This window comes from Etheostoma cragini, chromosome 4 (genome assembly GCF_013103735.1).
Source record: "Etheostoma cragini isolate CJK2018 chromosome 4, CSU_Ecrag_1.0, whole genome shotgun sequence".
Lineage (NCBI taxonomy): Eukaryota > Metazoa > Chordata > Actinopteri > Perciformes > Percidae > Etheostoma > Etheostoma cragini.
This window is the reverse complement of record NC_048410.1, coordinates 13,236,116-13,257,349: the sequence shown is the minus strand read 5'-3', so window position 1 is coordinate 13,257,349 and position 21,234 is coordinate 13,236,116. Positions and strand designations below refer to the sequence as shown.

Sequence of the window (21,234 nt, the reverse complement as noted above, 5' to 3'; positions counted from 1 at the left end):
ATCCCCACACCATCTCCACACACACAAACAAGCATCACACGTGCACGGCCGAACTCAGCGCTTACACACCAGCTCTAAACTCCCTTCAAAGCCTTTGTGAAGCACAGCCAGAAAGGGGAGCCGCCTGCCTGACGCCAGCTCCTAAATGCAGGTGAGTGTGTGTTTCTGTGTGTGTTTGACTTGATAGTATTGAGCAGAGGGTGGTTTCGTGGTATGGCAACAGGGTAAAGCTCCTACCGGTCAGCATCACTGTGTCAGACATAAACCTGGAAAAGTATGAGCAAGGTAAGGTGAGAAATATAGCTTCTCATAAACTGAATGTCTCTTTGTTTAGTGTCAAACCATGAGCTTTGGGTTTGGCTCTATTGGAGGCAGAACACAGAGGCCTGTGAGTAGATAGGTTGTGAGATCCAACTGTTAGAGCCCCCTGCACTCAGAGGTCTCAATGACCTCTTAGCCTCAGAGTTAGACGTTTTCTCTCATCATCCAAACTAAAACACATGTAAGCTGTTGCAGACATTGTTAAATGGTTCACAGAGCTCATGCAGGTAGGGGAACATACAAGCTCCTACTGTTAATCCATGTATTTTTGTAGTATCACTTTTATGAAAAGCTTGTGTGGAACTTCATCTTTATCATGGTGTATTTGTGAATGTGCAGTATCACAATAATATCAACCTTTACGTGTAAACGATGATTGCATGTAGACACATACCTCAACATTAATCCTAGTTATTAATTAAAGTACCACATAATGTTATTTTTTATGAACAATAAAGATTCTGGAAAAGTATTGCAATTACAAACAACTTCTACAAGCAGTGCTTTCACTATATATGTATTTGTATCACTGTTATGGAGTAACACTATAAATATGGTTTTGCAAGAGAGAAGCCCTTAACAAACAGACTAGATTAGCTGCCATTGGCATGTAACTATTTAGTGACATGAAAGCGGCCCGAAGCAGAATGATTTCAACACAGTGACAGAGAAAAGTGTGGTTGACATGATTATCTGTAAGAATTGTTGTCATTATTTAGGAGGTTCCTACATGGTTTTTGGGTCTTGTCTTCATCTCCACCCTCTTGAAGGAGTAGCGCTCTCCAGTTCTTCCATCTGTCAGGATGTACCATGTCCCCCAGTAGATCCCGTTGGTCACCCCACTATAGCGCCCACGGTAATACCGTCCATTCAGGTTAGCTGCCAAGCAGGCATCAAACCACCAGCCTGCACCGTAGTACTGACCACAGTTTCCAGCTGCATAGCGGTCGTTGTCTCGGTCAGACGTGCTGAAGGATCTGCCATCATGGTTGTAACGCTTGCTGTAGCTCAATGCGTTGCCTGCATCACCAGAGTACTCCCGTGCTGTTAGACGATACCTGGTTGAAAAAATGTAAAGTGTCACATGTAATTCTATTTGCCAATAAGAGTGTAGCAACATTTGAAATAAAATGTAATGGCAATTTTGATGTTGTTTTCTCATGTTGCCAGCACTGTCAATCACACCTGATCAAACTACAACCACAAAGCCCCAATGAAGTGAATGTCAAGCTCTTTATGAATAGTAACCAAGACCTTTCTTTCTAAACTTTGATTGTTGCCTGTTTTCAGGTGCTTTAAGATATTTTGTTCCACTAATATAGCTGATGCAGAAAGTGTGTATTTGTTCATCTGCAGTGTGTTTCACCTCTGTGCCTCTGAGGCCACTTTGAAGTTGTTGTAGGTAGCATGGCGTTTCTGCTGGTGCCAGTCCTCCAGCTCGATGCGAAGTTGGTGCTGGCCAGTGGAGGTAAGGGCTTGCAGTGCTGCGTTCCCCAGCCAGTGTTCTCCTTGCGGACTGCCAAAGCCCTCCCGGTATTCCTGCCATGTCCTGTTGAAGTCCAGCGAGCCGTCCCACCGATTCTGGATCACTATCCACCCACCACCTGCCGTCTCCATGTCACATTTAGCCTGAGCCGAAACAAAGACTTTGATATTAGAAATCCTACATTTTAGTGATCCGCAGATAGCATTCACCTCTCTTAAAGAAGAGGAGTAGGGTGGAGGTCCATTTGTGTGTTTTATGAGTGTGGTCAATCTGAAATACCTCCAATGCCGGCCTTTGCAGGTCAGGCTGGATGGTGTAGATTCCATTCTCTTTGATCCCAAGTCTGTAAATCTCTGCACAGTCCTGAGGATGTAACCTGTCCAAGGGTGCAACTGAGAACCACACACAAGATTTTTATTCATTTTCATTAATCAGCAACAATTGTACCATGTGATCACTTCTGATACCCATTACCTGTGGGTGAATGTTGTGTGATGCTTTTCAGGAAAAGCAGCAGGTCTCTCTCTCCCTCTCTTCCCACGGCTGCACTCTCTGTCAACACCACGAAAGATTGGGTTATTAGTAGAGTACAAGGGTTGAAAATAAAGCTTTGTCTAAACAAAGGAGGGGCTCTAGTTTGTATGATGACTCTTTTTCACTTTGTGTGCATTTACGAACAGCTCTTCTCATCCTTCTCAGTGCAGTTAAATTCCTATGCACTCACCTATGACCGACACTTAGCAGGCCTTATTCAGGTTCTGTTTACTGTGTGTGGGGGAGTGACTGCACTGGCATTTCTGTGAGTGTGTGTATCCGTGCGTGTGTGTCTGTGTGTTGCAGAGGTGGGGGATATAAATGTGTATTGCTCACCCAGTCGTTTGGCCATCGTCCCAAGGGCCTGGCTGTGACAGTGGAGGTCACATTCTGTCAGTACGGCTGCCATCAGTGACAGGATGGCCCCTAGAGAGTTGCTCTCCTGGCCCCCGTGACTCCAAGGGCCCCCTGTTTCCTGGAGAGAGTGCATGCAGCGCTGCAGCTGAACAAGACGCTTTTTCACACCTCCAGTCTGCAAAGACAGTGCCCACAGGTAGTTCTTGATGTGCCAGTCAGTCAGCCATCAATCATGAATAAACACTGCCAAATCTGAAAGGATAATCCACTCAAAACTCACAGCTCAGTGGCATATATTGTGTCACAATCAATCCGTCTCTTACACTTACATCAGCCACTGTAGTCACTCACTCACATGCACCTGTTGCTGCATGAGCTCAACACAACCTTATGATGAGGACATTTTGAAAGCGAATCTAATTTTATCCCTTCTTTGATTGCCGACTGCCATTGCTTCATGGCTATTAGGGGGTGCCAAGTTTAGCATGGCGACTTTCCCGTGAGAAAAGACCTGATGACCTGTTCCTGATAGTACCTTGCTCAGTTCCCCCTGGCACGTACATGAGTGGACATGGGGTGAGCTCTGCTTCAACTTGTGTGAAAACGTTTCTAAAACATCTCACTGCTATGTGGCTGAGATTAAATGTTGCAATATCTGGCTTTTTTATGATAACATTTTAAGATTAGCAAACAATAACAACTCTTATATGGGACTGCCAATACACTGTAAGTGATGTCACTCACCTTAGACTGAACTTGCGGTAAATCCTGCCTGTGGTCCCCCTTCCGAGGAACATCTGAGGTGGCTGGAAATGAAACCCCTATCCTGCAGGCAGTTTGACCCTCACAGGCCCCAGTGCCCACTCTTCCTACCATCCCGGGCTGGATGGGTGCAGCTACCAGACTGTCCCTGCAGGGAGGGTGTGTGCAGGCTGGAGATGCATCCGAGGACAGCACTGCTCCCACATAGAGCGCCAGCAGAGGAAGCAAACCAAGAGAACTGAGTGGAATCATGTGAAAGTGCATAAATGCAGGCTTATCCTGACCTTTGTCTTAAACTCTTTAGCAGTGGTCCAATTTTTCTTCCAGAGGGAACTCCTTCTTTCTATGAGCTATAAGCTGTTTGTCCTTTTGCTGGTGATGATACAACAAACAACGTTCCCTTCACTTTCCTTTGTATCTCAACAACTGCGTCTTCAGGTGAAAAGCGTTTGCTGACCTGTCCTTTTTGTTTAGATCATTCTATAGTTGTCCTCGTCTGTCTTGCTTTCTCTTTGTGCTTAATTCATCCTCTTCTTTCTTTCCCCCCCACCTCAATTCATCTCACTCCCGGTCCTCCTCTTTCTCCTGCTCTCTGTCTGTGAGGTTGCTTTGGCTCAGATTCCTAGATAACTGCGGCACTCTTTGCTGTCTGACACGGACTAATGCACCCACCCCCTTACACACACACACACACGCACACATACATACACACGCGCACGCACGCACGCAAACACACACACACACACACACACACAAGTGAAACATGCCAAAATAAACGTTCACAGATTAATGGACCTTTTATTAATGCTGTGGATGAGCTCCCCACCTGCCTTTACGATTATACCGGTCTCACATGTTGTATCTTAATGCTAGAATAACTTTTAATTCCTCTTGAGAACCTGATCTGAACAGACTTTGACTTCACAAATTGTATCAATGTGCATGCCCAGCAATGTTTGTAGAGATGATAATGTAGCAGATGCTTAAAGTATGTGGCTCCTTCCGTCCTGTGCACCATTTTCTCACTTGCGTCCTTTTGTGTCTCTGTGTTTGTGTTTACAAACGGAGTTCCAAAGAGGTCATAAAGACTCTACATTCAATAGGAGCCAGAAGGCAGGAATTCCTCTATAAACACCAGTCATCAGGATTCTGCAGAGGCACACTCCCACTAACAAGGAGCCCAAACACACACACGTAGGCACACATACACATGAACATGGAGCAGAACGAAATCAAGATGAGATCTTTGTTAGGCTCGGTCAGAAAAAATAACCTCATAATGTAATACTCTGAGCCAGTGGCAGCTCTGTTCTTTCAAAGAAACAAATGAGTCTGTGAGCTTAAATTAAGATGTTAAAGAAGACTTAAAAGAGAGCCAAGATTTGGGATCCTAATTTTGTGTTACTGAATTCAAACACTTTTCTCTTGGTACATAATTATTTAAAGATATGTTAGATAAATGATCAATGCAACACTGAGAATGACGTTAACAATAAGATCTTTACCGATGCTACAATTCTAAATTTCTTCAATAACGAATGATATTATGTTCTTTTTTGCATTGAGTACAGATACAGGTGGGGAGAACGTAGATATAGAGTTAACAAACTTAAGTGTCATGATGACAAAATAAGATGGAAATTTCCCATAAAATCTGTACACCATCAACTTTCAAGAAGCATTTCAGTGCTGCAAACACGTTCTGGACCACAAATCACTGTGCATTCTTAACTGTTCACTGGTAATACCATATTTAAATGACTCTGCAGAGGTTTTGGGCAATACTTATAAATGGAAATTTCCATTACTATATATATTGAAAAAAAGAGCCATAAGTATAATTCATAATACCGGTTATAGCGATTACACAAATTCACTGTTCTTAAAATCAAACACATTAAAGTTCAATAATCTGATTCATTTTCAATCAACAACCATACTCTCAACAATCAAAACCGTTTTGAAATTAGAGATGGGGATATCATTTGAGGTGGGAGCTCAACTTAAAACCTCTTTGTGTACGTACAACATTTAAAAGTTTTTTTAGTTCTATTTGGGGCGTAAAGGAATGCACAAGCAGGACCTTGTTCCAAAAGTGGTACCAAATGTGATTTACAACAGGGAGGAAGTATTCTAACATGTGTTTTATTCATTTACGCACATTATTTATTTTCTATAATGGATATATACATATGGAAATATGTATGCTTTTTTGGTGTGTGGTATGTAAATATACGTATAAAATTCTAGCGTGTGTTAAGATATGATATTATATAAATATGAAGCCAATCTGATGATTATAAATGAGTAGTGGAGAAGGGGTAGGATTAAATAAACTTGTGCATCTAACTATTACTATCTGGACATTTTAAGTTAATATTAAAGTTATTATTTTTATTTATTTTATTTTTTTAGCTTTTATTGTAATACTTTTAAAGGTTCAAAATAAAGACCTCCTTCATAATTTATGTATTTATTGATCAACAAAAAAGTAACTGTTACTGAGTATCTTATTACTTGAAAGACGTGACTCAAACTAATTTCCCATGCAGCCGTGTAACATAGACAAATACATTCATTTCATGGAGCTGTTTACACAGCCATAACCATAAACACTACAAAACATGCCCTAAAAATCAGCTTTTGTCCCCAATTGAACAAACTGTCCCCAATGAATTTGCCTTTCTAAAATGTGTCCCCAAAGGTAGCTAATTCAAGAAAAAACTTTCACGCATGCACGTGCACGCACACACACACACACACACACACACACACAGACACAGACACAGACACACACACACACACACACACACACACACACCAGGGTGTAAAGGCTGACAGACATCCTAATCTTTGCATGTTTCAGTTGTGCTTGTGTTTAGGGGACAAATACAGTTATTCATGTATCACAGAAGCAGCTCATTCACCCAGCACAATATCCACACCACAGAGTGCTACACCGCTCTACAGGTCCAAAACATAAATGTGCCCTCATGTCTGGGACAACCAGTCCACTTGGTTCACTCATTCAAAGCGAGTTTGCATTGTCCTCTAGTGGTGGATCATTACAGCTCTCCCTATTGGCTGTAATTCACTACAATAAACCACACTGAGCCATTACATCTCAAACATGTAATCTTTATCATATAAAGATACAAAGCATCACTGATGGGGGAATGATTTAAATAAGAGGGTCATGCAGAGCTATTAAGTCGTATGCACACACATGTCAGCTGATGAAGATCCTGTGACAATCAAAAGCTCTGGAAAGGCCACTAAATGGCCTTTGAGACTGTCTCAACTTTAAAGGGGGACTCCAGGGGGATTTTATGTTCAGTTATGTAGTGTGGTCATGTTGAGTATGGTCTATATCCTATATGCAGAAAATTCTGGAGGATGCATGTATTTCCGTTTCCCTCCACTTTCTTTGAGGTAGAATTTTAAATTCGGTGGATTTATGAGGAGTATTGTGAATTGCTCCTCAGATCTGTGCATGGGAAATTGAGATAGCTAGACTATCTGCCCAATCAAGCCCAAGAGTTTTCTCTCGCAAGACTATTTTGCAGCGGCTCTGTGCGGAGTTTAGCACTGCCCATCCCAATTCCGTTTGGTTTAAATAAAGGCCATTAAACCAGAGCACGTTTTCCTCACATCCCAAAATGCTATGTGAAGTAGCCAAAAGGGCCTGGCAAAGCAAGAATTTTTCGAGTAGCTACTTAGCTAAAGTTTCAGAAAATATTAAATAACCCTGATGATGTTGTCAAGATTATCTGATCTTGGTTTTGAGGCATAACCAATCTATATTTTAAACTGAGGGTGTGGGTTTGGAAAATATTGGGGATTTAGGGGGCAGTAGGCTACTTACATTGTGGGAATTGTGGGTTGGCCTACCAGTGTTTTGGAAGTTTAACCCATAGAAGCTAAAATCTTGAATAGATCAGGCTCTGCTGCTTCAAAATTGACTTATCTTGTAATTTTTTCTTTTTCGTTTGTGAGTGCCCTAACTTTAAACAAAATATTGAATTGCTGAAATGTTCCTAACTTTAACACCAACATGTGGAAAGAACCTAACACATTTCAATGATTATATGATATAGGCCCACCGGTATATCTCAATCTCCTGAAAACTGCAGCTGAGTCTAATATTACATTCATTTCTGCAGAAGAAAATGCAGAACCTTTAGTCTATGATAAATAATAATAAAATAAACGAGTCATAAGTGGGATGAGATTATAAACTTCTTGCGTGTGACGTAGCACGCAGGCGATGTTTTGGAGAAGGAAGTGAAAGGGGAAGAGTGAAGCTGGGGGTAGATAGCTCGCTGGCAGACCAGACTTCAAGGCAAGCAAAGTGCCAAATTTACACAGCAGTTGTAGGTTATCTGCCTCGTCAATTTAAGACACGGTTTTTGTAAATGTTTACGCGAAAGGTAACACATTTTTCTAAGAATTTGAGATAAGGTTTTGCCAAATTAACGCTAGCTAACGAGTTCAGTGCCAGCAAGCTAGCTAACGCAACGTCTAGCTAGCTAGTTAGCCCCTGACGCTAACTGTCCTAAACAACAACAGCTAGTTAGCTCGCATCCTGGTCGGTTCCCGACAAGAAGTCGCCACTCCGGTGTGCTACAAGTTGAAAGTAAGTTTCTGAAACGGGAGCAGTCTATTCATATGCATACTGTTAGCGTACTCATCAATTCGTCCGGTGCCCTATTCACGCCAACGATACAACAGCTAACGTTAACGTTTTTCATGAAGTTGGTTGACAAAAACAAGGCCGGACTGTGGCTCCTTTGGGTCGTCTTCCACAAGGAAGGACAACCTGGGAGAACAGGTTGGTAGGTCGAACAAAGGATCGTAAATAATCTGGTTAATGTTGACAGAGGGAATATCCGTTTCTCTAAATGCTTTCGATTTAGCTTGACGTTCATGCATATAGAAGGACCTCAAAGCTAACGCGTTCTGTATGGTTCATGACTTCTATGTCGAGGTGGATTTGACAACATGTCTTGATAGTGGCAAGTAACGACTTTTCACATGTCTTCTGTCAACAGTCTGTATGGAAGAAATACCCTGTGTCTGTACCTTGTGTTGCTAGGCAGACGGGACGTTGGCACCATGTTCTCGGCATTAACATGTTTGTGTTTCGGTTGTGACTTGTGACTCACAGGTTACGCAGGGTAACACCACACGCCCTTCAGTTTATTGTTTTGAAGGGGTACTTAATTTGAAGATCGGATGTGGCCACAATGCCCATTACTTGCGCCAATAAGCTTGCCAAAATCTTTAAAGTCAAACCTGAAATCAACTGCGGTCCATGTTGTACTGGTTTTCAAAATCCTATTTAATACACAAGATTCAGAGTATTAACATTGAGACATGTTATCTATTTGGTCTTGTTTTTAAGGATTAATTGTAAAAGTCGGCAACTGGCAAGCATAATCGATTTTTTTCTAACGTACCTGCTTTGGAGGTTGGATCAGCTCCATTTTAAGATTTACTCATATCCAATGAGTTGGCATAAATCGGTTGATTTTTTTGTTTATATAGTTCAGCACAACTTATGTTGTTCATACAAGATTGTCAAGCAGTGTGTCATTTTACCTTACGAAGTTAGCCTTCCAGTTTTGTAAAGCAGTCTTTTTCTGAATGACATCATCAGAAGGTTAAAACAATTGTAAATGTTGGGAAACAACTTCTTCGACAGTCTTATTTTTATAGAAATATTTAGCTGCACATTATTGATGCAGTATTGTGCTACTATTACATTTTAGTCATTGTTTTCCATTCTATTAATGTGCTTAGTCTTGACCGTACTGTCTACAGATTTTTCAATCCGTTTATCACATAGGCATTAACCAAGAGGCAGGTTACAAATCTATATGTAGTCCAGAGTTTCTTTGTCTGAAGATGTTCGTGCATATTCCATGTTAGAAGTGATCTGTGAATTCCAGCAGCTTGTGCCAGTGATTAACTGGCAAAAGGGGAAATACATTGGTACTTTTACTTTAGTACAACGCAATGGCAGTTTTAAACACACACTTCTCAACATGCGTCTATGAGCAGTTAGATGAACCTTGCTTTAATCATCGTCTCTTTTTTTTTGTGTTGTTATTATTAAGAATCGGAGCTAGGAGTCTAGCTGGAATAATGGCAAACATATACATCCAGACTCAACAAATTATTTCATATACTTAAATCTTATAAGGACAATTAATCAGTACAGTAAATGCTATATTTTTTTAGAGTTTCATATAGTCACTTATTTCCAAAGACCTGCAGATGTTGCATACATAACTTAAGTGTCTTTTAGTTTCTTTATCAAGATTCATTTGGTTGGGCGCCCGGATGACTCAGTTGGTAGAGCTGGCGCTCATATAAGGAGGTTTAGTCCTCGGGCCCAAGTTTGACTTTGACCTGCGGCCATTTGCTACATTTCATCCCACCCTCTCTCTCCCCTGTCATGTCTTCAGCTGTCCTGTGAAAATAAAGGCTGAAAAGGGCCAAAAAAATAACCCATCCAAAGATCCATTTGGTTATTCACACATTCTCCAATATTATCAGTGAAATCTTAATTTTGGCGTATTAGTGTATTTGTTAAAGCTTGAGATAGAATAACTCAGAATGTTTTTAGTGAGAAGAAACTTCCATCTGATTTCTGAGCCTCTTGTCAGAGATAAGTCTGTACTCAGGAATCAATGTCTAACGCTCTGCTGTTTATCAAAGACCTGAGTTGAGTTTCTTTTGTAATCATGTGACTGTGGTCTGGGCATGCCTAGACTTCAGTGATGCTGTTCATGCTTCTGTCAGCCATTCCGTCACTAGAGTGCTGTGCTCGTTCCTTGTAAAAATAATGTTAGTGTACCTTCCAGCTTCAGCTGGAACTGAAATGTTTGTGTTTAACAGTTGTAAGGGCTCCTGGTTGAGTCAGTTGAATCAATTATTTTGGTCTTTAAAATAAAGAGTAGTTGGGCCTATTTATCGCAACTTGCAGCTGTAATGTAAGTATTGCTAATGTTTTGTAAATGCGCTAGACCAAAAACGTGTCTAAAATATCTTTTGTGCTAGCTGAATGTTTATTTAGGCGTAGAGCTGACGGGAAGTGGCCATGTTTTCTGTTGGACTGTTGTCTGTCGGGTTGTTATGCTTCCCTGCCAAAGAATTATGAAAGTAATCATTTGTATTCTCCCTTATCAGGGACTGACTTGCTTAATAAAGACATTTTTGTTAACAAATTGCAAACAATATTACAACACATCTGCGTGTATTTGTCTTTATGTTTAGCACTGTAAAGATTATCTTCAGTGCTATGAAAATTTGATCATAGAACACATATTCCCAACAGACAGCTGCTACTGCTGCCATTCTCACAGAGTATGCACCCCTAAAGTAGACTTTCTACGTTTTTCTTCTCGTCAGTCGCAATGTGCTTACCGTTTATACAGGGGAAAAAAGATAAAGCAGTCTCTTATTAAATCAAGGTTGTTTGGCATCCCCCTGCAACCCCCACAGCCTATACGCACTACCCCCATACAAAATGGATGGGAGGACCGGCTTTTTCTTGGACCACCTGGTCTAGTCCAAACGCAGCCTAGTGGTGAACTACAGTTGTTGCTGAAAGTAACGTCACATACTCTATCTCTGACTGACTGAACTAAATCCCGGGGACAACCAGTTATTTTTTGCTATGTTGGTAACACCAACATTTTGTCAATATTTGCACACAAAAATGCCAAAGTTGTGCCCCAGTATTGCGAAATTAGGTTATTAAAAATTACTTTTTAAGACCTTACATAAGAGTTTCAGGTTTGTATTTTTTTCTTTAAAGTCACATGTGATACTATGATGTGTGCATATGAAGACAGTAGGGCTTTAGATAAACAGACGTTGTCTCCCAAATGCTCGTCATTTTACATAATCATCTATATTACTAACACATGATGCAGTAGGTTGTCTTGGCTTGGACTTGTAGTACAAAGAATGACTCAGTCCTCTTGGAGGTAACTTCCTGTCCTGCGTGAGAAAGAATGATGTGTTCCTCGTGATTTGTTCAAAATCACATGACTGGAATGAAGGGTTCTAACCTGATTGTTCCAAATGTATAAAACTAACACACATATGTAGGCTAATGTTTTCCAAAGGACCTGTGTGCAAAGACACTTAGAACGTTTAAAATATACCTTTTTTTTGTATTGATTTTCATGTCCCTGAACAATAGGAAAACAGCAATTAAGTAACGCAATAAAGGCGTTGTTGAGCAGTTTCTTTATGCTAAACTTTTTTTTGTTTATCTTTCTGCAGCTGTCAAAAAAATGACATCCAGGAAGAAAGTGCTCTTGAAAGTCATCATCCTGGGGGATTCTGGGTGAGTAACAAATATATATTTCTCTCCTACATATCAAAACCAGCAATGTAGGTTATGAAATTATGAGTTGGGTCTGTTCTAAAAATAGTTTGGTGGGAAAAAACCTAAATGCCAATGTATTATTTTTGAATCATTGAAGATTGGTTTGTATTAGTGTTACTTCCTTTCTGACAGGAATGACTCTGCCGTAAGCTGTCTCTAGGCAGAACAGCCCCACTGTTTTTCAATTGGAGACCTAATAACACTTAATCACTACCATTAGGACGGCAGGGAGTTGTCTGGGAACAGTAATTGCATTGTTATGCAAAGACTATTAAGGGCACTTGATGTTTCACAGCCTTTATTAAAAAAATGTAAGTTTAATAAACATTGTTATAATAGATACTGAAGCTGGGTGATATAGGGACATTTTTTTCCCTTACTGAAAACGTAGTCCCCCATTGCCAGACCTATCTCTACCGCGCTGTGTCAGTGATGGAATAAGGTCTGGCTACACCGCTCATCTATTCAGCGATAAAGGCAAAACTCTCTGGCTTTTTTTGTATTTATTTAAAGTGCTCATATTATGCTTTTTGGCATTCCCCCTTTCCTTTATTGTGATATATATTTATATATATATATATATATATATATACACACACACACACACACACACACACACACACACACACACACACACACACACACACACACACACATATTATTTGTGCACGTTACAGGTTTACAAAGTGAAAAAGAGTCCACCCCGAACAGACTTACCTTCTCCAACAGAATACACTGTTCACAAACTGCTCCAAACAGCTCGGTTGTAGTCCAGCCTTTACTTCTTTGACTATAATGCTCGCCTAGCTAATAACACGGCACGCACTCATGCTCTGTAACTAAGCAGCTAGCGGTACTTACTGTGGATGTGCGACTCCCAACAAAGATGGTACAGAAGTGCAGTACAACAAATATATGGTGTTCTTTGAAAACTAAACCACATAAACCTATTCTGGTAGAACCTCTAAATACAATCATGAACCTATAAATGTGCATAATATGAGCACTTTAAACCAATCGCAACCGTCCTGGGCGGCTCCGATACCGGTGATAGTGCGCCGAATGTCAGGCTTTATCCCAGCAATATACATCCGTTAATCCAGACTACTTTATAGGTGATAGAAATAATGGGGGTTAATCTCATTGTAATGTCAGTGTCATTGCTATTAAAAAATGGGTAAAGTGGCTACTTCTCTACAGACTGAAGTAGTTACACTTGGGCGGTGGTTTGAGCAATCAGATTTCAATTAGTCTGTGATTCTAGGAATCCTCATTCCTGCATAGTTCACACAAGCCCTCAGGCAACCTGCATCACCTGAATCCTGTTTTCTTTTACTCTCAGTGTTGGAAAGACCTCCCTAATGAACCAGTATGTGAACAAGAAGTTTAGTAACCAGTACAAAGCCACAATAGGAGCAGACTTCCTGACTAAAGAGGTGATGGTGGATGACCGGCTTGTTACAATGCAGGTACAGTACAATTGCAGCTGGAAAGGTTACATCTGTGGAGAATTGAACCGTAATTTGTTACTTCCTTTTACTACATTTTGACACACACCACGGCGTCACTGTTTTGCATTATCTCCACAGTTGTTGATATTTGTAGCAGTCTTCTCTTCTGCTCCTGTAATCTTGTCCATTTAACTTGTGGTTGTCTGTGATAGATCTGGGACACAGCTGGCCAGGAGAGGTTCCAGTCTTTGGGTGTTGCGTTTTACCGTGGAGCAGACTGCTGTGTGCTGGTGTTCGATGTCACTGCACCCAATACCTTCAAGACGCTCGACAGCTGGAGGGATGAGTTCTTGATCCAGGCCAGCCCTCGAGATCCTGAGAACTTCCCCTTTGTGGTGCTGGCCAACAAGATTGACTTGGAGAACAGACAGGTTGGTATCAGTGGATAACGTCTCCATGAGGACCTCATTTTAAATCATCACCCATGCGGCATTTAAATGTCAGATCCCTCAAACTGCAAGGCCCATTTCCAATGTCCACCCGAACAGACTGTCTACGCCTACACGTATTTCAGCTGTGTTTTGTTTCCGACATGCATGCTTAACTACATTAAAGGGTTTTGTGTCCATGAGAGGGCTGTTGAAATGCTTCAGTACACAACAGCGTGCAGTTTTTGGTGGCTGGTGTACAGAAGGAGTGAGGACTGAGCTCTCGACGACTCAAATTTAAAATCACAAGCTGTACACAAGTTCAAACTGCTGTATGAAGAACAAAGGAGCACTTGGTGAAAACACAGGAGTCACTTTACCTGGGCAAAGTAATTATTCTCGTTAAATTTCAAAAGTTATGTAAGTTACTAAAGCGTAATCAGCGTCTGTTATTCATTCTCTGAGAATGGCTTAGTAATTGCATATCATTAGTGTTAGCTCAAATGCAAACACAATACACTATAACAAAGAACTTGGCACAGTAAGTAAGGTACAAGTGTCCATAAAAACATCAGAGGGTTAGAGAACCATTAGCACCCTTGTGCATCACACTCTTTTGGGACATGGGGTGCATTTTGCGGTTATGTTATAGTGACATCAGAGAAACAAACGGGAACTAGAGAATGCTACGTATCTCAACCACTCGGCCACTAGACCGCACTTGTAATTCAGTCTTGAGAATCCATAAGGATGGACATGGCAACTTTATCATTTCCATGGCGTGTGATGATATTAATGCACTTTGTTAAAAAAAGAATGATGTAAAATAACATTTCGTTTAACAATTCTGACTTTATTAAAAATGTTTTTTCTTGCTGCCTGGAGGAGCATGCGCCCATATACAGTATATAGGTTCACTCCTCAAATCAGCGGCCGCAAGTTTGACTCCAACCTGCGGCCCTTTGCTGCAAGTCATTCCCCTCTCTCTCCCTTTTCATATCTTCAGCTGTCCTATAAAATAAAAGCCTAAAATGGCCAAAAAAGAATTAAAAAATATATATGAATCCTTCCTTGTACATTCTAGCTCACTGTATTAATTGAATTTTGTCCTCTTTATACACACAGGTAACCACCAAAAGGGCTCAGGCTTGGTGTCAGAGTAAGAACAACATCCCCTACTTTGAGACCAGTGCCAAAGAAGCCATAAATGTAGAACAGGCATTCCAGACAATTGCACGTAACGCCCTCAAACAAGTGAGTTACAGTTCCTTGAAACGAAAATGAAAGACGGTGGAGATTTTGCTTCTTTTCATTTGCATATTACGATATGACAATAATAGCTGAATAATTTAAAACCCAGTCTTTTTTGCTGTCAGTTTATTTCCTATGCTGATTATATTCTCTATTTTGTGGCCTTTTAGGAGACAGAGGTGGAGTTGTATAATGAATTCCCAGAGCCCATAAAACTGGATAGGAATGACAGAGCGAAAGCTTCAGCAGAAAGCTGCAGCTGCTAAGGGACTTGGACCATCTTCTCTCTTGGCTTTCTGAAACACCCCGTCACCGGTTGCATCACCTGCACCTCGCTCCCAGGGAAAATACTTCCCTACTGGTCTTCCTCCTTCATGCCATCGGTTCATTCCATCGACACAACCCCTCACGCAGTATGCTGCACACGGATGTACACACACAAACACATACACACAAACTTAAAAAATAAATACACTAGCGTACACTAGCTGACAAATCCAGTGCCCAAAGATCACACGAGAGAATGACACCCCTTCTGACCTCACAGTCCCTGACTTAATAGTGAGTGATCTCCTATCCCAACAACCCATTTTTCTGACTCTCACACTGAGGGGGCAAGATGGAGCTAGTTCAAAGAGTGCAATTGAGAACTCTAGATGGACTGGCTGAATCTCCGGCTAAATGTGAGATGATGTTGGCTAATGTCAGCATCCCAACTATCTTACTCTCCCTTTCTGTTTTCTCTTTGCTTTCTATCAAAAAATAATCGCCCAATTATATATATATATATAAATAAATAAATAATTGGTGTTTTTTCTCAAGCCAATCTGAAACATATTTGTTTTTTTGCACGTTTTTTTTTATGTTTTTGCCTTTTAAATATTATAGAGGGATGACTGATTTTGGGCAACATCTGCTACCACATGACTTTTGGTAAGCTACAAATTATACCTCCTCACTTGTTTTTCCTGTCAAATAAATCCCCTGAGAATCTGTTGAACACTTTGGTGATTGTACTGCCTTTTCCCTTCAAGGTTGTGTTAATTGGTTTATAACTGCCTAACACTGCAGAAGAAATGTACCTAAGTAGACATTAAGTCAAAGCTGATAATGCAGTCACAGTGTAATACATGGATTCATTCCTTGATATATTAATATTTGCCTTTTTATGTAACATTACTTGTACTGCTACTATTACTGCTGTATGTGTTATGTCCTTTATCAGACATCTTTCAACACTATGGAATTACAACACGTGTCAACAATACAGCATCCACCTGTCTTCTGTCATGTCTTTGTTATTGCTGTTCTTTCTATCTGCTTGTAGCTCAGGTTGGCTAAGTACTTAATATTTTTAACTGATTGTGCATTACAGTGTATAGATGGTAAAGGTAAATGGCTGATGAGTTGAACTGAAATTAATGTTCTCTCTTTCCATTTAAAAAAAATCCAACATTTTGCCCTGGTATTTTTGTTTTCTCCTTATAGAAAAATCACTGCGATGCCAATGATGTTGTCAAAGAAATTGGGACGTCAAATAAAACTCTTGAATATATCAACGGTCTAGCATTATGTATATTATGTGTCATCAAGTTTGTTAAATCTCTTAGTTTCTTTATGCATCCACTTGCAAAGACTGAAACATTTTTGTGATACTAAACTTGGATGAAGTGCGCGCACACACACACACACACACACACACAGGTGTTTTATCTATTTTGGCTGATCAGACTTCTCAGGACTCAGTGTGCACAAGGTGCTTGATTGACAACTCCCTAACTCTCCTGTTGGTGTGGCTGCATCTCAGCTTGTACACTCACTCCTTGTTCACCCATTACGTATGTGTATTAATAATATAATGTACACCCATCCTACATAATTACTCAAACGTTCACTTTATAGAAAGTACTACATTTGAATTTCACACAGCTGCAGTATAGGTTCACCTAAATTCAATGTCATTGCAAAATGCGTGAAGAACAGCCATGCTTCCAATGCAGTTTTATGTACCTTTATAGGAAAAGCACAAGTGTTACTAATACCATAAACAAGTGAATCATGGCTGTGAGCCAACATGCACAATACCGAATAATTGTTCCTATTGTGATATATCATCTATGCCCAAGGCCTGTAGACCTTTTTTTTACAGCAGACATTTTGGACTGTCCTAGCAGGAAAAGCATTCCAAGGGCTGGGGTTGTGTATCCTGTGACTTACTGGGACACTTGATTAAAGTGAGCCATCTCCATCATTAATGTTGTGCCTATATGTTTACTACATGAAAAATGTCTATTCCCATGTCTGTTTAACCTAATACAGTGCAGTAGTTAAATATCAAAATAATCCAGTATGCAGATACTCTGCTTTTCCTTCACTGGATCTGCTATCCTGCACGTTGCCTTACTATAGTATAGACTTAGAAGGGTGCAACCAGGATTTTAGTTTTGTTTTCGATTCACAAGAGGTACTGCTCTTGCTAATTTGCACTAAACTGTGGTTGCTTTAAAGAGGCAGCTTGACAGAGGAGGCAGAGTTCCGGTATGTTCACGGAAAAGCCTTGATAAGTGTAACATTAACGTTAGCTACTTCCGCCTTAAGCTGCCTCTCGTCACACAGAGAAATGGTAAGAAATATTAGACATATGTCTATGTGCTGATAAACAACACCGTTTAATAGTTGCGGATATATCAGACCTTGTCTGCATCCATGTTGTTAAGCGCAGCTTGTTTTCCCTCTAACGTTAGTCTTATTAGGACTAGCTAAACAGGTAGTAGCTAGCAGGCTAACGTTAGCTGGTCTGTTTCATAGCTAAACGAGGCAAACATCCAAGATAATAGAATCCTACTTCGTCATAGGGAATACAGATGTTAATATAATGTTACTATTATTATGACGAGTGAGGTTGGTCGTGGCTCCGTTGTAATACTTTGTTGCTAAATAACGTAGAATGCGAACTACAATGATGGACACATCTGCTGAATTAACGTCAGCTGACTTTTTACCAACTGAACGGATACACCCAGATGATGTTGTATTGCAATGTCTGGACTTGCGTTGTCCCTCCCTCAGCTTTATTTTGTATTGTTGAATTAACATTTGTTTAAATGGGTCAACACTACCAGCAACACCAACACCTGTTGTACGAACTGATTCTTGTGTTGCTACCAGCTGTCCAGATGTTGTGTTGGAGTTGCAAATTACGCCACATTTGTTTAAATGTGGTCATTTGTGAGTAATCTAAAAAAAAGAAACATCATTCTGGAGTAGCTTGAGTAGTACACTTGATTCCAGAGGGAAATAAAGATAATTTAGAGTAAAAAAAAAACATTAACACTATATTGTCTGATGTCTTTTGACGTGAACGCATAATAAGATCCCTTAAGGTCTTGTTCTCGATATTCACTGGTCTGGGGTTGCCTCCACACGGTTCTCATGGACGGTCCCCAACTGTCAAATGCGACGCTTTGTCACGGCCCTCAGCATCAGATAGACACTCTGGGGACAAGATTAAAGGTGCTCTAAGCGATGTTGGGTTACATTGCTTCTTGTTGACGTTAGGAGTATTTTACATAAAATGAGACTAGCTTGCCCCTCCCTACTCCTTATCCCGTCCCACCCCCCTCCGCCACTAACCCATAACCCCCTAAATCTTCTTGTCGTTACTGGCTGGAACACTGTGTGTGTGTGTGTGTGTGTGTGTGTGTGTGTGTGTGTATGCTTCGTGGTGCAGGTGGGCTCAGTTTATTTTTATTGCCGTTTGTATACCCTGGGCTGTCTACAGAGGCCATGTTTTTTTACAGGCAGCTTGTGTTTGCTGCATGTGACAAATGTTACAGCCTAAAACACACGTGACATCGCTTAGAGCACTTTTTAGGCAGTTTTGTGTTAAAATACAAGTATTCCAATTTGTGGTAAACTAAGTGCAATAGTAAACAGGTTGCAACGTGATAGTTACACATAAAGTAAAATGTAGGTATTTTTCTATCAATGTCAGCAACATTTACTGCTCTGTAGCATTATTCTCTTGCTTACGTCTAAAGTAAGCTCCTTTATATCTTAGTAAACATCTACGCATTTTGTAACATCTTTATAGAGTTTTCCTTTTGCCAGATTATGAATTCACACAGGGCAATATTTTTGAAGGATTTTTATTTCTTTAGCTTTGACGCTTTGCAGACTGTGATACTTTGTGGCATTATATGTGACATGATCAATTAAAAGTTTTTGTACCTTACATATTATTCTGCAGTTCCGTAATTTTTGCAACTTGTAGGGTCATTTGAGTAAAAATCTCATATTTTTAAACAGTGTGATACGTTGTGGCTAAACCTCCGCAGTTTGAGCACATTCATCTCCATTTTCTGAATTCATTATAAAGTAGACCCAGAGTTATCCAAACATTGTTTTATGTCAAGAGTACTTTCCTGGCACCATGGAGTTAAGGTGAATTGCTCATTGCGTCAAGACCCAGAAGGAACAACTAGAAGCCAACTCTCGGTCGAGACACAAAGCAGTCAATGTCCTTATTCTGTAGAAAGTTTTCAGGTGAAGTGAACATATTTAAAATGTGTGGATCCACACAACTTTTCACAAGTTGGTCTCAGTTCTCCCTGCCTGTAGATTCAGACATTCTTCTTAAGAACTGAGCCTCATCTACTCTTTCACACTTTCCTCCCTCAGACGGCAACCCTGCGCCCATATCTCAATGCTGTTCGTGCTACCCTGCAGGCCGCCCTCTGCCTGGAGAATTTCTCCTCGCAAGTGGTAGAGAGACACAACAAGCCCGAGGTGGAAGTACGGTGAGTGTGATTTTGAAAACGGTACACCCAGCTGTGCATGAAATCGGTTTCACCTCTTAGTGCCTGTGGACTGATGTGATGTTCACACTTTTTAGGAGTAGTAAAGAGTTGCTTCTTCAGCCTGTGATCATCAGCCGTAATGACAAGGAGAAAGTTCTGATTGAGGGCTCCATCAACTCTGTCAGAGTCAGCATCGCTGTCAAGCAGGTCTGTCCGGCTGCTGCCAGTGTTCCAATTATGTGTTTAGAGACCCTGATACTAAACAGATGATTGCTTAGCCATTGGTGATTTATCATATCAGGCCTCTATCTGTAATCCTTTTGTATGTTTCGTCTAAATATTCTGCTGCTGCAGGCAGATGAGATCGAGAAGATTCTGTGCCATAAGTTCATGCGTTTCATGATGATGAGAGCAGAGAACTTCTTCATCCTGAGGAGGAAACCAGTGGAGGTAAGTCGGTGTTGAAAGTTGTCAGTCACATTTCCAGGGTTCCCACACATACTTATTCAGTTATGGAAAGTTGTTCCTAATAGCATGATGAGCAACAAGATTTTTTTTTTTTTTTTATATGAATGTAGTGCCCTGAATGACCTTAAACTGTATATGTAGCGGGAGCCTTTTTTCTTTTTGTCATTGTCAGCTATTGCCGTTTTGAAGTTTAAAACACTGTTTTGTCATCCATCTTTGTTTCGCAGGGCTACGACATCAGCTTTCTCATCACCAACTTTCACACAGAGCAGATGTACAAACATAAACTGGTGGACTATGTCATTCATTTCATGGAGGAAATTGACAAGGAGATCAGTGAAATGAAGCTGTCTGTCAACGCGAGGGCTCGTATTGTTGCAGAGGAGTTCCTCAAAAATGTAAGTTGTAGTTTTTATTACAGTTCTCTAAGTCAATGCTCGCACTCATGCAGCATTACACACACGTTTACGTTTTAGCATCATTTTAACATGAGTGAGTTTTGTATGAGTTATGACTTTGATTCAGTCATGTATTATGCTGTTATTTAAGGGCTAGAATGTAAATATTATAGGTAATGAAGTTATACTATTAGTAGAAAGAAAGTTCATATAAATCTTCTTTATTTTATGTTCACTGTATCTTTAGACTTTTTTTTCTTTTTTTCTTGCAGTTCTGAAAGAGAGAGAGAACCTGGAAATACATTCCTTTCACCAATCTTGGCCGTCACTATGGAGCTTTCACGTCCTAGAACAGAGAGGAGGCTAAATCTGACCAGCCAAGACCATTTGAGAAACATAAGGCGTACAGGCCAATGGAGTTTTGCCCTTTAACCTTAAAATGCCCCTTGCTCAAAGATATTGTTTTTTGTACATAATTAATATTCACACCACACATTAATTAATTTCTGAGTTTAGAACATTAGAAGCTAGGGCAGGTCCTTAAAAAGGTATTTGTTATCAATATTTATGAGCAC

The 21,234-nt window shown here is 40.4% G+C and overlaps 3 protein-coding genes across 4 annotated transcripts; 2 read left to right on the top strand and 1 right to left on the bottom strand.

The window, feature by feature from the left end:
• Positions 1 to 732: 732 nt before the first annotated feature.
• si:ch211-157b11.8 (fibroleukin) lies at positions 733 to 4,112 on the bottom strand. Its single transcript, XM_034870659.1, has 6 exons — positions 3,443 to 4,112; positions 2,678 to 2,873; positions 2,282 to 2,359; positions 2,087 to 2,199; positions 1,688 to 1,950; positions 733 to 1,379 (listed from the first exon to the last, which is right to left on the bottom strand). The coding sequence occupies exons 1-6, from the start codon at positions 3,722 to 3,724 to the stop codon at positions 1,037 to 1,039; spliced, it is 1,275 nt and encodes a 424-aa protein (XP_034726550.1). The 5' UTR covers positions 3,725 to 4,112; the 3' UTR covers positions 733 to 1,036.
• A 3,611-nt stretch (positions 4,113 to 7,723) lies between these two features.
• LOC117944036 (ras-related protein rab7-like) lies at positions 7,724 to 16,549 on the top strand. 2 transcript variants are annotated; one of them, XM_034870551.1, is made up of 6 exons: positions 7,724 to 8,096; positions 11,759 to 11,822; positions 13,207 to 13,333; positions 13,528 to 13,746; positions 14,869 to 14,997; positions 15,165 to 16,549. In XM_034870551.1, the coding sequence occupies exons 2-6, from the start codon at positions 11,770 to 11,772 to the stop codon at positions 15,258 to 15,260; spliced, it is 624 nt and encodes a 207-aa protein (XP_034726442.1). In that variant the 5' UTR covers positions 7,724 to 8,096; positions 11,759 to 11,769; the 3' UTR covers positions 15,261 to 16,549. The 2 variants fall into 2 exon arrangements, with proteins under 2 accessions (XP_034726442.1, XP_034726443.1); XM_034870552.1 differs by lacking the exon at positions 7,724 to 8,096 and adding an exon at positions 8,273 to 8,291.
• Positions 16,550 to 17,372: 823 nt separating this feature from the next.
• arpc4 (actin related protein 2/3 complex, subunit 4) lies at positions 17,373 to 21,054 on the top strand. The gene is made up of 6 exons (XM_034870553.1): positions 17,373 to 17,617; positions 19,675 to 19,793; positions 19,889 to 20,000; positions 20,148 to 20,243; positions 20,489 to 20,659; positions 20,932 to 21,054. The coding sequence occupies exons 1-6, from the start codon at positions 17,615 to 17,617 to the stop codon at positions 20,935 to 20,937; spliced, it is 507 nt and encodes a 168-aa protein (XP_034726444.1). The 5' UTR covers positions 17,373 to 17,614; the 3' UTR covers positions 20,938 to 21,054.
• The last annotated feature ends 180 nt before the right edge of the window (positions 21,055 to 21,234 follow it).